The sequence below is a fragment of the Orycteropus afer genome, unplaced genomic scaffold, assembly GCF_000298275.1.
Source record: "Orycteropus afer afer isolate SDZICR_OR568_19922 unplaced genomic scaffold, OryAfe1.0 scaffold00385, whole genome shotgun sequence".
NCBI lineage: Eukaryota > Metazoa > Chordata > Mammalia > Tubulidentata > Orycteropodidae > Orycteropus > Orycteropus afer.
This window is the reverse complement of record NW_006921972.1, coordinates 406948-423374: the sequence shown is the minus strand read 5'-3', so window position 1 is coordinate 423374 and position 16427 is coordinate 406948. Positions and strand designations below refer to the sequence as shown.

At 51.2% G+C, this 16427-nt stretch overlaps 1 protein-coding gene across 1 annotated transcript in view; it reads right to left on the bottom strand.

Annotated features, from left to right (window-relative positions):
• Positions 1–16427, bottom strand: part of SLC66A2 (solute carrier family 66 member 2) — a 51190-nt gene that overhangs the window by 7997 nt on the left and 26766 nt on the right. Inside the window, exon 5 of the mRNA XM_007953300.1 lies at positions 6063–6279. Coding sequence (XP_007951491.1) covers positions 6063–6279 — 217 coding nt within the window. The remainder of the gene's footprint in view (positions 1–6062; positions 6280–16427) is intronic.

Here is a 16427-nt window from a genome sequence, read left to right as displayed (position 1 = left end):
GTCCCGAGCTGCACCCCGTTGGCCCTGGTCCCGAGCTGCACCCCGTTGATCCGGGTCCCGAGCTGCACCCCGTTGATCCGGGTCCCGAGCTGCACCCCGTTGGCCCTGGTCCCGAGCTGCACCCCGTTGATCCGGGTCCTGAGCTGCACCCCGTTGACCCTGGTCCCGAGCTGCACCCCGCTGACCCTGGTCCCGAGCTGCACCCCGTTGATCCTGGTCCTGAGGCGTACCCTGTTGATCCTGATCCCGAGTTGTACCTTGTTGTTTTCTTAATAAACCATTTAACTGTATGTTTTGTGAGTTCTGTGTAGCCACTGCAATGAATTATCAAGCCCAGAAGAAGCAGAGTGCCCTGGGGGGTGGGAGGACAGCTGGTATCAGAACTGGTAAAAAGGTTGCAGAGTGTAAGTATGTCTGACCTTCAACCTCCACCTCGTAGGGATCAGCTTTGGGCTGATGGTGATTTTTCATCATCCCCCTGCAGTTAGACAGGTTCTGATGCTGCTACAACCTGAATTCATAACCCTAAACTTTTACTTTTTAATTTTTTTTTTTCACAGAACACACCCATAGTGAGAAGCAAAAAAAAAAAAAAAAAAACTCTATCCAAAGAAAGATGAAAACTCAAAAATATATGATAGGGATAAGATAGAGATTAAAAATCAATATGATTATTTAAAGATTATTAAAATGACTCTTAAATCTCTTGACCACAAAAGTGATTTCACATGCAACATTGAATGTGCACAACTAATTCAGTTAAACTAAACTTTGGGGTATGTGTCCTGTGACTTGATGGTGAATCTAATAAAAAGCTTCCTTTAGCAGAACAGGGCAATAGGGATGACAAGTAACTTCTAGGTTTTAGAGTAAGTTGATGGCTAGCTGTCTAAAATGATCATAATTTCTAATTTATATTGAAATTAGTTTTTGTTCTAAACCAGTGGTTCTCAAGCTTTTGGCCTCAGAACCTCTTTACACTCTCCAAGACTGAGGACTCCAGAGAACTTTTGTTATGTGGGTTATATCTAGTGACATTTACTGTATTAGAAATTCAAACACAGTAACATGGAGACACACAGGACATTAGCCATCAGAGTGGTGACATCACCACGTCATTAGCCTCTGGAAAACTCCTCACCCACTCGTAAGAAAACATCTTACAGTATTATGAAAATAGCTTTGGAAAAAAAATAGCTTTGACCCCAGAACCTCTATCCTAGATAAATTGTTTTGCTCAGAAGTGTCTGTAACTTCGATGGTCAATCTTATAGACTTAAATATTAAAATTGTTTTTAATGTAAAACAGTAATTTTCTTACTGGACAGAAATCGGTTAGGATTAATGAATGACAGAATCAGGACCTAACCAGCTAGATCATTGGCCTAAAACACATCAACAGATGAGATGAAATAGAAATAAATGGAAAATTCCACATAGATATTTTAAAAATAACCATTTCTATTTCAGCTGACTTGATGAGTAAGCGTGTGAGTGGTTTAACTCTAATGCTGTTACTCTAACTGTGGTAGTTCAGGCTATCTGTCAGCTTGGCTGGGCTGTGAGTCTGAGTGGCTGGCATCTCGATGTGTTATTCTCCATGATGGGACTGGACGTGGTGTAATCACCTCCATGGTGGAATCTGCTGGGAGCAGCTGAAGGGAGTTGTCTTTGGGGTGTGGCCTGCTTCCAGTATACATGGAAAGGGTCCTGCATTCAGTTTGTGAGTCTTCATCTCCAGTTCCAGGACTTGAACCAGTGGCCTACCACGTGGCCTGCCAGTCTCAGGATTGTTACCTTTGTAGCCTGTGAGGCAACAACCTGCCATCTTACCTGCTGATCTTGGATTCATCAGCCTCAGCAGCCAGCAGCTGCATGAGTCAGGAGAAGCCTCCAGCTTGCCCCAGTGGGCCTTGACCAAAACACAGAACTGAGGCTCAAGAGCAAGGGGTCTGCCCCCAGCCCACAGAGCTGGCACTCTGAACTCAGACTTCTAGCCTCCTAAACTGTAAGAGTATAAATTTCTGTTTTGTTGAAGCTGTCCACTTGTGGTATTTCTATTATAGTAGCCCTAGAGAAGCCTTAGGGAGCTCTGGTGACATAGTGCCTAAGTCATTTTACTGCTAACCAGAAGCACTTGACTGCTAACCAGAAGGCTGGTGGTTCAAACCCACCAGCCAATCCTTGGAAGAAAGATTGGGCAATCTACTTCCATAGTGATACTACCTCGGAAACCCAAGGAGGGGTCACCCTGAGTCAGAATCAACTTGACAGCAGTGAGCCTGTTTTTTTTTTTTTTTTTTAAGCCCTAGAGGATTAGGACACTAACCCTTACTAGGAAACCAAATAATAAAAAAAAGCCCACCAAAGCCACATTTATCTTCTCCCTAGATAACAAAAGGCAATTGTGAAATAGAAAATTGTCACTACACTGGAGAAGTTGGCTGGGCTCTGGCTTAATTTTGCAAGCACAGGGTGAAGGGCAAGATGGAACTGGGTGAGGGGAGTGGGGTACATATGGGTGTGCAGGGTGCCAGGTGCCGGGCACAGACAGGGTAGACGTGGATGCAGAGGGGAAAAGGGAGTGGGCAGCAGTGGGGTCAAACCCACTGAACCTGTGATGGGGGCAGCCTCCCTTTGTTCCCCTCCTATAGCCACTCTGGAACACAGCCAGGGCCATGGCTCTGTGGCTTCCCAAACGTTCCTTAATAATAATCTGCTCCAGGGTGGATAATTTCTCCATGGTGGGCTCCCTCATAATATTTCACACATACACCTGGCTCTCCAATAATTGCTTGTTAGGAAATAGCCTCCCAGCCTAGAAAAAGTGGAGGAAGAAGACTGCAAACACTCTTATGAAATTAGCTTTTGCATGTTGTTGCACTAATCAGTTATTTCAAAATAGTTTCCTCAAAAGCTTCATCATTTTTTACCTGTTCAGAAGCAACAACCACTTAATATATGTCAAAAGGGATCATAGTTCAAAATCTCTCTGGCCACTACGAAAGCCTCTACCTTGAGGCAGAAAACTTGTGTGTGTGCATGTGCAGACAGGCGTGCATGTGTGTGCTCCCATGTCCAAAACATACGAGTGTGCTGTATGTACATACGTGTGAAGACAGGTGTGCATGTGTACGTGCTCACAGGTCCATATACATGTGAGTGTGTTGTATGTGCAGAGAGATATGCATGTGTGTGTGCTCATGTGTCCATATACATGTGAGTGTGCTTGCTGTATGTGCACACATGTGCAGATGGGTGTGTATGTGTGTGTGATCCCATGTCCATGTATGTGTGAGTGTGCTGTATGTGCAGACATGTGCGCACAGGTGTGTGTGTGTGTGTGTGCTCAGGTATTCACATGCATGCATGTGCTGTATTGTGTGTGCTCTGTGCATATACATATACGTGCAAACAAGTGCATACATGTGAATGTGTTCATGTGTCCATATATGTGTGAATGGGCCGTGTTCATGCATGTGCAGGTAGATGTGTGTGTGTATGTGTGTGATCATGTGCATCCATATGCACGTGCGTGTGATGCATATGCATGCACATGTGTGCGCACATCCTTTAAACAAACTTATGCGACAGGACTTTCCAAGAGGAGGCCTGACGTGAGCCCACCAAGTCACAATCTAAGTAAACAGGACATTCACAGGTCCCTTCATATTCTTATGACTCTGGTCCCTGATGTCATCTTCAACATCCTACTGATCTCCTCAAAGCAGAACCGAGGCCAGTAGTGCTGGGCATATTCTAGGAGGCATATGTACCTCTCCGAGCTCAGGGAAAATGGGAAAAAACCTCATGCAGTCCTTCCTCAGGCTTGGAAGACCATGCCCACTGCAACCCTGATTTATGTGCACTTATGCACTCAGGCATGTGTGCACACATTTTAAACACACAATTGTACACCCGGAAACATGTACACTTTATCAGACTCACACGTGGAAATGACAACAATGGTTCAAGAATCCTGTGTCCACCTGATCCGGTGGCAATGTGACCCTCCAACTTAGGCTGGGGTGCAAAGGCACTTCCACATCTCCCACAGGCCTCCTGAATCAGACTAATCCAACAGGCATTTGCTAACGGGGCAGGTGCCACTGCAGCCCACAAGTAGCACTTGGCAGTGGCTCAGGGAGAGCCTGGGGCTCACCCCACTCCAACACAGGGTTGGGGGGCACGAGGGAACGAGGAGTATGGCAGAGCACACAGCAGGGGGCCTGAGCCATGTCCAGAGGACACACCAGCAACTTGGGGGCCAGGGGCCATTTCCAGGATGTGGCCCAACAACACAGGTCCCCCACTGCACAGTGTGCTGGCCCAGTGACATGGGACTCCCAGAGGCCACAGGCTGACAGACCTTCCTCCAGTTGAACCCAAGCCAGGCCCCATAGCACCATGCAGGGGGGCTTTGGGAACAAGGAGACCCCCAGGTTCCAGGAGCTTGTGGAAGGCCACTGGACAGGAACTCAAATCACTGAAATAGAGACACCATAAAAGTGACTGCATAGTCCACATTCCACAGGAAGCCTGGGGGTCATGCACGGTGTGGACAAGGCCTCTTCCCGGCCTCTCACCAAAGCCCACAGGGCCTGTAACTACCAGACACCCCCAATGAGGACAGAGAAGCCCAGGTCCCTGGCAGCACCTGCCACAAATGCTAAAGGAGGGTCCTTCAGAAAGTGAATGACGAACCAATGTTCCCAGGTGAGGGCCAAGAGTAACCATCTGGGAGCTCTGGGCCTCGTCACAGCTGTTCCCTAGGCCTCTCCCTGGTCTCAGCTAGCCCGCCCAGAAGAGGGGGAGGAGAGCAGCTGAGGTCAGGAGGGGTCTGAGGGATCTGACCCCCAGTTGGCCACATTGCCAACCATCACCCCTTGCTCCAAAGGCAGATGTTCCCAAGGCCCTACTGCCTGCTCCTCATCACAGTGTCACCTGCGAGAGATACCAGTACCCACAGCTGTTCTGTGGTGCGACGTGGGCCTCCAGTGGCCAGAAAGCCACCATAGGGAGAGGCTCTGCTTTGACGCCTTCCACACCAGACTGACCACTCCCCAGGATGGGCCCCCAGCCTGAGCTATGAAGCACCAGACAGCCCAAGGAGTAAACGATTGGCCAGTTGCCTGCACTGGCAGATCCCCCCACAGACAAGCGTCCCTGGCACTTCCCATCTCGCCCTTCTTTCCTTTGATCCATAAACATTGGCTGAGCCTGTGTAGCTTCAAACACTACACCAGGTTCTAGGGAGACGGCTCGGATGCAAGGGCTCATGCAGTGAGTGAAGGGCACATCCAGTAAGACCGATTAGAGCATGGCGGGGCTGGTGGCTCCACAATGAAGCCCTGGGGTCTGTCTGGCCTCAGTACTCTGCACTGAAGGTCACTGAGGATAGGGAAGGTGGCCCTGCTCCCCACACCTCACCCCTGTCTGGGGACCAGTGTGTACAGGCTAGTCACCCCCTCTGGCTCAGCTCCACCTGCTCTCAGCACCCCGCCCCTGTCCGGGGACACCGGTCTGCACAACCAGTCACCCCACCCTCCACTCCACAGCCTCACCCTCCACCACCCTAAGGAGCTGCTCAAAGGGGCAGCAGCTGTTACCTGCACATATGAGGGCCACAGCCCACAGGATGAAGCCTGTCACCCTAGTGTGTCTGCTCATCAGCCGGAGGGCAGACACACCTGCAGCAAACACCTCAGCAAGCTTGGAAACAGAGCTGAAGGTGCCAGGTGTGGCTCTGCATTTGGGCACCACCCTACCTCGTCCCCTTGGTGGACTGGTGGCCGCCCTACCTCGTCCCCTCGGTGGACTGATGGCCACCCTACCTCATCCCCTCAGTGGACCGGTGGCTGTCCTGCCCTCCCTCATCCCCTCGGTGGACAAGTGGCCAGCCTGCCCTAACTCGTCCCCTCAGTGGACCAGTGGCTGCCCTGCCCTACCTCGTCCCCTCGGTGGACTGGTGGCCACCCCGCCCTAACTCGTTCCCTTGGTGGACAGGTGGCTGTCCCGTCCTACCTCGTCCCCTTACTTGACCAGTGGCCACCCCACCCTACCTCATCCCCTCGGTAGATCGATGGCGGTGGTTACGGCAGAGCTGCGGCACACCCAGCATGGCCTCGGTGAACACAGCCAGGAAGCCCAACGTCTCCACGAAGAGGGCAGAATCGAGGCACAGGTAAGTGATGTAGCCTGCCACGCCCGAGAAGGCCAGCACGCACTGCACGTAGTCCGCAAAGCTGCTCCAGTGCCAGAAGTGTTGTGGGTCAAAGTCTAGGGCAGGAGGAAAAGTGTGAGTGTGGTCTGGACAGGCTCAACACAGCGTGACCCAGCTCACGGGCGCCAACCTGAGCAGTACAGGAGGCCCACAGGCCCGCTGAAAGCCACTCCCCACCTCGGAACCACTGGCCTTGATCGAGCCACCCTGCATCCTGAGTCTGCAATGGAGAAGGAAGTGCTAGCCCCCAACTCCTAGGACGGCCTTGAGGACTAAGAGGTCGGCTTGGAGTCCGGGTGGATAAACGTACATAGTCTTTATCACTAGCTACACGCGACTCTCATTATTTACGGCAGTCCCATGGAAACGGAGCACCTTGTCCTATCTCAGCTGGAAACCTGTGTGGTGGGTAACTCAGGTTTTCACTGCTCTAGATGCATCTGCAAATAATGGTGACCACACCTCAAGTACTGCTTTCCAGGTGACAGATAAATCTGAGTGAGCAGGTCAACTCGGAAATACGGAATCCAGACTTAGTGGCTGGAGTAATGGCATCGTGTGCTTCACAGACGCTTTCTGTAGAGCTCACCCAAATCAGTAAATTAAACGAGGGTCCCAGAAGGTTCTGGGGCACACCTGGGAGGGAGGAGCCTGTGGTGGGAAGACCAGCCCTGGTAGAGGGGACAGGCCACCCAGGGGCTATAGCATGGATGCAGGCCAAAGGTCCAGGGCACAAGGTGAGGGCTGGAGGCAGTCATTATGCACACTGATGCCCACCCTCTCACCCCGAGACGAGCCGTCTACCCACTCCCGCACCCCAGGCAAAACAGCTGCTGGCTGTGGGGCCGTCAACGAGCAGCTGATGCCGCAAGGAGCCCAGGGGAGACACAGCGTCAGGTCTGGGGTCAGGGTAGCAATGCATCACCACAGACATGGCAGGCAGTGGCCGTGTGCCTCACAAAGGTGATCCCAGCTGCAACACAGAGGTCAGCCTGGGGACCCAGAGCCCAAGGCATGTACAGGGGCCAGGTACACAGAAAACCAGTCACACACAGATGTCATGTGAGGGAGGTGGCAGGACAGGAACCTCAAGTCTGGGACAGTCCCCTCACACCAGAACAACAGAGAGAGTGCAGCCAGAGGGGCTGTGGGCATGCTGAGGCAGGAGGGATGAGGGATTGGGGGTAAGCAGAGTCCGAGAGGGATACAAGTAGCAGGGGGCAGTGTTTGGAGGGACGTGGGACTTGGGGGATCGAGGAGGGACATGGGATGTGGGAGGCAGGGTATGACAGGGACATGGACATTGTGGGGGGTCTGGGAGTGACACAGGACGTGGGGAGCCCAAGGACACAGGAAGTGGTGGGGAGTGCCTGGGAGAGCTATGAGATTTGGGGAGTCTGGGAGGGACACAGGACATGGGGGATAGTGTCTAAGAGACGTGGAACATGGTGAAGGTGGACATCTAAGACGGACACAAGACATCAGGTGGAAGGCCTGGGAGGGACGTGGGCCATGGCAGGGGGGAGCAGTGTCCAGTTGGCATTTGAGAAACTAGGTCTGAAGTCAATTCTAACTGCCAGCTTCTCCAGCAGGGAGGAAATTGACAAATGATTAACAGGAAGACGAAGCAGAAAAGACAACATCAATGTGTGGAGGAAGCTTGGTTCCATGAGACATGTCACAGCGGACTGCTGTCACCAGAGGCTCAGAGCCACTCTGGATAATGTCATTCTTCCCTCTACCTATTGCTTTCCTCCCAAAGTGCCTGCCTGAGGGAAGGGTATCGCAGACACAAACCCCAGAGGCCTGATGTCACTCCCATGTAACAAGGAACTTGCTCAGGTCCAGTCTTGATGGCCAGGTGCCCACACCATGGACACAGACCGTCCTCAGGAGCACATCCACCTCAGCAGAACCCCATCAGTGAGGGTGAAGGCCCAGCGAGGGCTGCAGGAGCCGCAGACAAGAAGGGGCTGAACTTCCATCCAGGCTGCTAAAGACCCGCCTGTTCCTGGAGCTCCCCCAGGGCACTAGCACCACCAATGACCAAAGGAGCTCCCCCAGGGCACTAGCACCACCAATGACCAAAGGAGCTCCCCCAGGGCACTAGCACCACCAATGACCAAAGGAGCTCCCCCAGGGCACTAGCACCACCAGTGGACCAAAGGACAGGCCCAGGCTCCATGGAGTCTTGGACTGAGGTCCAATCCTGGCTCTACCCACCCAGCCAGGTTCCAGCTCCTTCCAGCATAGACACTACCTCTCTCAACCAGGTGGAGCAGCACCTTCAGATGGCCTGACACACAATGTTTGAAAAGAGTAGTTAACTGTCACTAAGTACTAACTAGAGCAAGAGATACGATTCTACCTTTTAAAAGTGAAAACTCCCCTAATACCTCCAGTCCAATGACAAAGACTCTATCATGAGAGCCCAAATAGTGAAAGCAATACTGAAGAACAAGAACAGAGTAAGTCTCACACTCCCGATACCCAGCCTGCTACACAGCCACTGTATCAGGTCAGCAAGAGACACACGCAGCCGTGGAACAGAACTGAGAACCCAGAAACAGATCCATCCACTATGGCCAACTGACTTTGGACAAGAAGTCAAAGTCCATTCAAGAGATAACAAACAGACTCAATAATAAAGTGAAATCTACTCGCAGAAAAAGGAATCGGGATCCACAGCTGTGACAGGTCTGGTTGTGTGGCAGCTGGGCTGGGCCCTGATTCTCAGTGGTGTAGCACTTATGATGGAGTTACGTCCCTGAAGAGATCTCATATAATGTAATCTCCCCCACGATGAGACCTGCTACGACCATTCCACCAGTCGAAAGTTTCCTCCAGGGTGTTGCCTGCTTCCAGTGTCTATGGCACCCTAACATTGTGCTCATCAAAAGACTATCAAAAGAGTAAAAAGACAACCTACAGACTCAGGAAAAAATCTATGCAAATCCAGTAAGGGTCTAATCTCTAAACTATATGGAAAATATCAGTAACAAAAAGAACCCAATTAGATTCCATCATTATCTCTTCATGAAATGGGAAACTTAGAAACAAAAAATCACGTAATTCGGTCACAGTTATATAGCTAGGGAAAAAAAAATAGGTGGAACCAAATAAAAGTTTTGAATAAATAAATAAATAAAGGTTTTCTCCAAATAATCATATTTTCACCAAGTAGTATCAGTGTGTGTGTGAGAGAGAAAATACACCTGTGTGTAGTGTGATGTGTGTGTAGTGAGTACATCTGTGTGTGCAGTGTGGTATGTGTGAGTGTGTAGGGTGGTATATATGTGAATGCATCTGTGTGTGTAGTGTAGTATGTGAGTGCATCTGTGTGTACTGTGTGTATGAGTACATCTTTACGTGTGGTATGGAATGTATGTGTGTGTATGCAGTGTGTGTGGGGGGGGGTTAGTGCATCTGTATGTATGTGTGAGTGCATCTGTGTGTGTGTGTGTGTGTGCGTGTGTACTAGCAGAAGCCAGACTCAGGAATAAAGGGACTCCACACTGACTTGGCAAACACTCCCATGTACAGAAGCACTTTGTGTCAGAGGCCAGTAGCTTACAAGCTCCATGACTGGCAAGGACAACCAGCACAGGCAGATAAGCAGCTGTACTTAGAGAGAAGGGCAAAAGTTCACCAGGAAGGCAGGAAGGGGCAAGATTATTCCGCCTGGAAGGAGGTGAGACCTGAGCTGGGTCAACAGGAAGGAAAATAGCATAATCAGCGGTCTATCCCAGATGGTCCCTGTCTATCACAGGAAGCAGCCTCTCTCTCTCTCTCAGGAGCAATAAAAATGTGTCAGCACCAGGGACAGCATCAAGATGACAGGCCAGTGACTCACTAAAGGAAACCAGCCCTCATACACATATAACTACATTATTGCATGTCTGAGAGGAGGGAGGAAGGCAAACGTGTGTGGAGGTAAAGAGGGATGAGAGGTTGTTGATGGTCCAGCATGTTTCCATGGTGATGGCACACTGATGGCTTAGTGTCACATTCTTCATCTCCCAGTATAGCCATTTGTCCCTGTCCATGGCCCTTAACAGGGAGCTCTGGTAGCGTAGTACCTAGGGCATCTGACTGCTAACCAGAAGGCTGGCAGTTGAAACCCAATAACCACTCCTCAGAAGGAAGGTTGGGCAATCTACTTCTGTAGAGACACCATCTCAGAAAACCAAGGAGGGGTCACTGTGAGTTGAGTTGACTCAACGGCAGTGAGTTTGGTTTTTGTATGGCCTTTAGCAAGTGAATCATTGTCCAACTCCATGTCAGCCTGCCAGCTTATGCCAGCTAGTCCCATGCCTCATTAGAGAAGTAAAAGCAATAAGTCTTCCTCCATCACAGGCCCTGGGGAGCTTAGTAAAACACTCTACCCAGCCCATGCACACAGTGACCATCACCAGACCATCACAGGAGCTTAGTAACACACTCTACACAGTCCATATATATGCTGACTATCAACAGACCATCACAGGAGCTTAGTAACATATTCTACACAGCCCGTGGACATGCTGACCACCGTCAGACCATCACAGAGCATAGTAACACACTCTACACAGCCCATGCACACGCTGACCACCACCAGACCATCACAGGAGCTTAGTAACACAGTCTACACAGCCTGTGCACACACTGACCACCACCAGAGCATCACAGGAGCTTAGTAACACATTCTACACAGCCTATGCACACACTGTCCACTGCCAGACCATCATAGAGCTTAGTAACACATTCTACACAGCCTGTGCACATGGTTACCATCACAGGAGCTTAGAAACACTCTACACAGCCCGTGCACACGTTGACCACCACCAGACCATCACAGGAGCTTAGTAACACACTCTACACAGCCCGTGAGCATGCTGACCACCACCAGGCTGTCAGAGAGCAGCAGGGAAGAGTAGTGTCCACAAATGAACACAAACACAAGGAGAGGCCAAGATCCACTCTGGGAGCAGAAGACTCTGAGTCCCTCTGTCACCAGGGAAGCCCCCCAGAGCAACAGCCCCCAGTCCAAAGCGAAGGAGCCAAATGAATCCTTCATCTATGTCACCGTGCTTCTGAGAAGGTGGTTCAACATCCATTCGGATCAAGGCATCCTGGGAACTCTCCCAAGTGCCCGCACACAGCAAAGGGCCAGCCTTGCCAGCCTGCATCCTGAGTCTGCAATGGAGAAGGAAGTGCTAGCCCCCAACTCCTAGGACGGCCTTGAGGACTAAGAGGTCGGCTTGGAGTCCGGGTGGATAAACGAACCTAGTCCTTATCACTAGCTACACCCGACTCTCATTATTCACGGCAGTCCCATGGAAATGTAGCACCTTGTCCTATCTCAGCTGGAAACCTGTGTGGTGGGTAACTCAGGTTTTCACTGCTCTAGGTGCATCTGCAAATAATGGTGACCACACCTCAAGTACTGCTTTCCAGGTGACAGACAAATCTGAGTGAGCAGGTCAACTCGGAAATACGGAATCCAGAGTTAGTGGCTGGAGTAATGGCATCGTGTGCTTCACAGACGCTTTCTGTAGAGCTCACCCAAATCAGTAAATTAAACGAGGGTCCCAGAAGGTTCTGGGGCACACCTGGGAGGGAGGAGCCTGTGGTGGGAAGACCAGCCCTGGTAGAGGGGACAGGCCACCCAGGGGCTATAGCATGGATGCAGGCCAAAGGTCCAGGGCACAAGGTGAGGGCTGGAGGCAGTCATTATGCACACTGATGCCCACCCTCTCACCCCGAGACGAGCTGTCTACCCACTCCCGCACCCCAGGCAAAACAGCTGCTGGCTGTGGGGCCGTCAACGAGCAGCTGATGCCGCAAGGAGCCCAGGGGAGACACAGCGTCAGGTCTGGGGTCAGGGTAGCAATGCATCACCACAGACATGGCGGGGAACTCTCCCAAAATCCCATTGCCCACACACCAGCAAAGGGCCAGCCTTGCGAGCACATTTTTCTTTGGATAGCTGTTTCGGGCCTGTTCCAGCAATGCTTTTCTGCACAGCTGTCAATGTGTCAGTTCTCCCCTATCTAACCTACAGATTCAAGATAGTCCATCAAAATCCCAGCAGACTTTGTTGAAGAAACTGACAAACTGATTCTAAATTCAGACAGAAATGCACAGGACCTAAAAAAGCCAAGGTAAGCAGGAAAAGGAAGAGCAGAATTGGAGGACAGTCACTACCTGATTTCAAGACTGGCAAAGCTACAGCAATCAGGCAGTGTGGTGGGCACCGACGCGAGGGTCTACAATAAACCAATGCAATAGGATAGAGTCACAAAGAGCCACATACATGGACGGCTGATTCTCATCAAAGATGAAATCATCAAAGATGCAAAGGCAACTCAGTGGAGAAGAGATGGTCTTTCCAACAAAGGGTGTGACACCAACTAGACATGCACACGCAAAACAGCAATGAACTTGGATCCGTGCCTCACACCATAAACAAAAATTAACTCGAAATGGAGCTATTCCATTATAGGAATTGCAATCAATATCACAAAGGAAAATGTGTAAGAACTGCTGTATGGAAAATGAATTTGCTCTGTAAATTTTCACCCAAATCACAATTTAAAAAAAAAAAAAAAAAGGAATTCAAGGGCAAACATTAAAAATTAAATGTAAACCTAAAATTAAAATGACAAGTGAAAACCTTTGAGACCCTGAATTAGGCAAAGATTTCCTAGCAAGGACACCGAAAGCATGATCTACACACACACACACACACACACAACTGATAAACTGGATTTCATCAAAAGTAAAAATGACTGCTTTTCAAAAATACTACTAAGAGAATGAAAAGCCAAAGCACAGACTGACAGGTCCTGCATCTGGGAAAGGGTTTGCATCCAGAGCATGTAAAGAATCCTTACAACCCAAAACAAAAATACAAATAGCCTCAGTTAAAAATTGGCAAAAGATATGAACAAGTCACTAAAGAAGAGATAAGGACAAAAATCAACACAGGAAAGATGTCCAACATCACTAGTCATAGTGAAATGCAAATTAAAACCACCGGCATCCTGCCACACCCTGCTGGACAGCACACAATAAAAACTGCCACACAAAGTGCCAATGGGGATATGGCGGGCTTCACTCTCTCGCACTGATGGTGGGAACGCAAAACAGTAAAACCACTTCAAAAAACAGGCTGGCAGTTTCCAAAAAAGCTAGCACACACTCACCGCAGGATCCAGGCAGTCCACTTCTGTTTATGCGAGAAAAGAAAGTACATGTCCATTTAAAGACTTGTACACAATGTTCACGGCAGCGTTATCTGTAATAGCCGAAAACTGGAAACCACCCAGGTGTCCATCAGCCAAGGACCAAACCAAAGCTCACGGTAGATCACATAATAGTGCCAGCCAGCAATAAAAGGAGCTATCGACGTGCACCACACTACGACCAAATCTCCAAATAACCACACCGAGTCAAAGAAGCCAGACAAAACAGACCGCTATATGAGTATCCACCAAAAATTCCAGAAACTGCAAAACACAAATGGATGTAGAGTGACAGGAAGCAGAGTAGGGGTGCCAGGGTGGGAGGGGGTGCTTAGGGATGACAAAGAGGCATCAGGAAACTTTGGGGATGACTTTAATCTGGGTAATAATTTCATGACTGCATACGTATGTCAAAACTTATCAAAATCACACACTTCAAATATTGCTGGCTTACTGTTTGCCAATAATATCTCAATAAAGCTGTTAGGAAAACAAAACAAACCCCACCTGAGCTGCCTGGAGCTGTGGGAGGGTGCCCGTCCCTGCCACTGTGGGCGCGGACTGCCGGGTACTGGAGACAGCTGTGCTCAGCTTCCTCCCAAGTCCTCTCCCCAAGCAGTCCATGCACCACACCAGCTCCCAGAGCCCAGCAAGGGTTTGCACATGGCAGCCATGGGAGTGCTCACCCCACACCAGGACCTGTGCCCCACTGAGACCCAGTCTCCAGCCCCTGGGCCTGATGCAGAGATAGGCATGCCACCTTGGTCTGCTTAGGTGTGACTCTCCAATAGCTCAGGCACCGTCGACTTTCTTTCAAGACTCAAGCCCTTTAATGAGACATGTCACGATAGATCCTGCTCCACCAGGTCACTGCCACTTGTCCACCTCCCCCCTTCAAAAAATGTTTCTTTGTCATTTGCTGGGTGCCAAGCCCATTGTTAAAGCACTTGCTGTGTGCCAGGCCTATGTATTAGCTCGTTTAATTATCACAGGAGGTCCCACAGTGTGCTTGAAGTAGCCCCACCCAACACCACTTTCTTTCTCACTGAGAAGGCAGAACGCCTGCAGGAGGTTGGGACACTTTGAGGTGCTGCACTCTGGGTCTCCGGAGAGCTCACTGTGCTCCCCAGCTTCCGTCTTCCTGCCACTGACTGGGGGCAGCAGGTCTCTGGAGGCCCAGCAGATGATCAGAAGTGGCAGTTGACTGAGGCGGACGTTACCACTGACACCACAGGAGCAAGGACAGAGAAGCATGTGCACACAATGGAGTCTGGAAATGACCCACACACCTTGACAGCTCAGTCCTGGCAAAGATGCAAAGGCAGATAGATCCAAGCAGAGAGGCAGCGACAGACGTGGCCAGGTGGCTGCTGCCCCCAGCGCCCAGCGGGCAGAAACCCACAAAGCACCCTGACCTCTCCTGCACCTGCCCACAGCCACCTACTTGTCCCCTGATCCCATCCCAACAGGAAATTCTGAAGGAAGCACCCGTGGCTGGAGACTTGTCTTCAAGGAGAGACTGTCCCAAATGCAGAAGGAGAGGGAGTATCTGAAGATCCCACCCCCACAGCCCCTGGTCTGGGAGCTCAGGACTCCAAGCCCACAGCCTCCAGCCCAGAATCCCAAGATCCCAACACCATGGCCCTGACCTAGGACCCAACCCTGCCAGCCCTGTCCCAGGAGCCCAGGACCCCCCCCCCATGGCCCACAGCCCAGGAACCCAGAACCTCAACTACACAGCCCCCAGCTCAGGACCCCTCCCCTCAGCCTTGTTCCAGGGACCCAAGACTCCTGGCAACACATGGACAAGCTGGCGGGCTTGAAACCAGTCAGCCCGGACCCCCCATTAGCTAGTGGGTACCGAGCGAGCCAGTGAGAAATGTTGATGGCCTCTGTTGTGGGGGGTGTTGATCTGGGAATCCACAAACACAACTTAGATCCAGAGGGCCTAAGGAAGGTCGTGGGCCTGGCCACCCCAGGGCCACAGCGCTGCGTGTAATTGTGACCTGGTGGAAAAGTCCAACTTTAATGTACAAAGAAGCCTGCTAGCTCGTTCGCGGGGAAGTGTATGCTCGCTCACTACCTACTAGCAGTGGCAGAGTGTCCAGCTCCCTCCCTGTCTCTAAAATCAGCTTCCAAACCAGCAGCAACTTGACCCAAGAATGTGTGACAAGTCTCTTCTAGATGCTTTTAAATATTAAAAGTGAGACCAAGGGTGAAGGACCCGTGGAAACAGTGCACACCTGTGTCTCCAGAGGGAACAGCCCAGATGTGATCATGGAGCTGAGCACGTGACATCAGAGCTCATCATGGGGAAACAACTGCTGGCACACTGAGAATCACAGCCCAGCCACGTCGGTACACAACCTATCACACTGTCAGTCAAACCTGCAATGTGGCCTCGAAGAAGCCATCACCTCTCAGGCCTCAGCATGGTCGTCTGTGCAGTGAGGGACCCCCAGTCCTCTGCTCACAGCACACGGCTCGCCCTCTACAGGTGACTCCCTCCCGGGCAGTAGCAGCCGAGACCAACAACACAGGCAAAACATCTGCACAACGACCGCTGACCTCACCCCAGCCTTCTGCCTCGGACACTAAACCTGCACGGTCACTTCCTCTGGTGAGAGGAGGACAAGGATGGAGGCTCCGTTGCACTGTCCTCCTTGTACATGTAAAGGTCTGTAGCCCGTCTATTCTGGGCATGCATTACCTGCCATATAAACAAACACGCACCGAATGAGGGAAAAAGGGAAACACGAGCCAGCAGCCCCACTTCACCACTCCCAGCCCGCGCCCGGGCTCTAGGAGCACTCGCGTGCCCAGCGGTGCAGCAGCCTCCGGGGGGCGCAGACGGCGTCGCGTCGCGTCGGAAGCGCGGCGGACTCCCCCGGGCCCCAGTGCGGCCCGCAAGGAGCAGGCGCCGGTTGCGCAGCGCCTCCGCCAGGCTCGCAGCGCCCCCGTGTGGCGGGTCCGCGCCC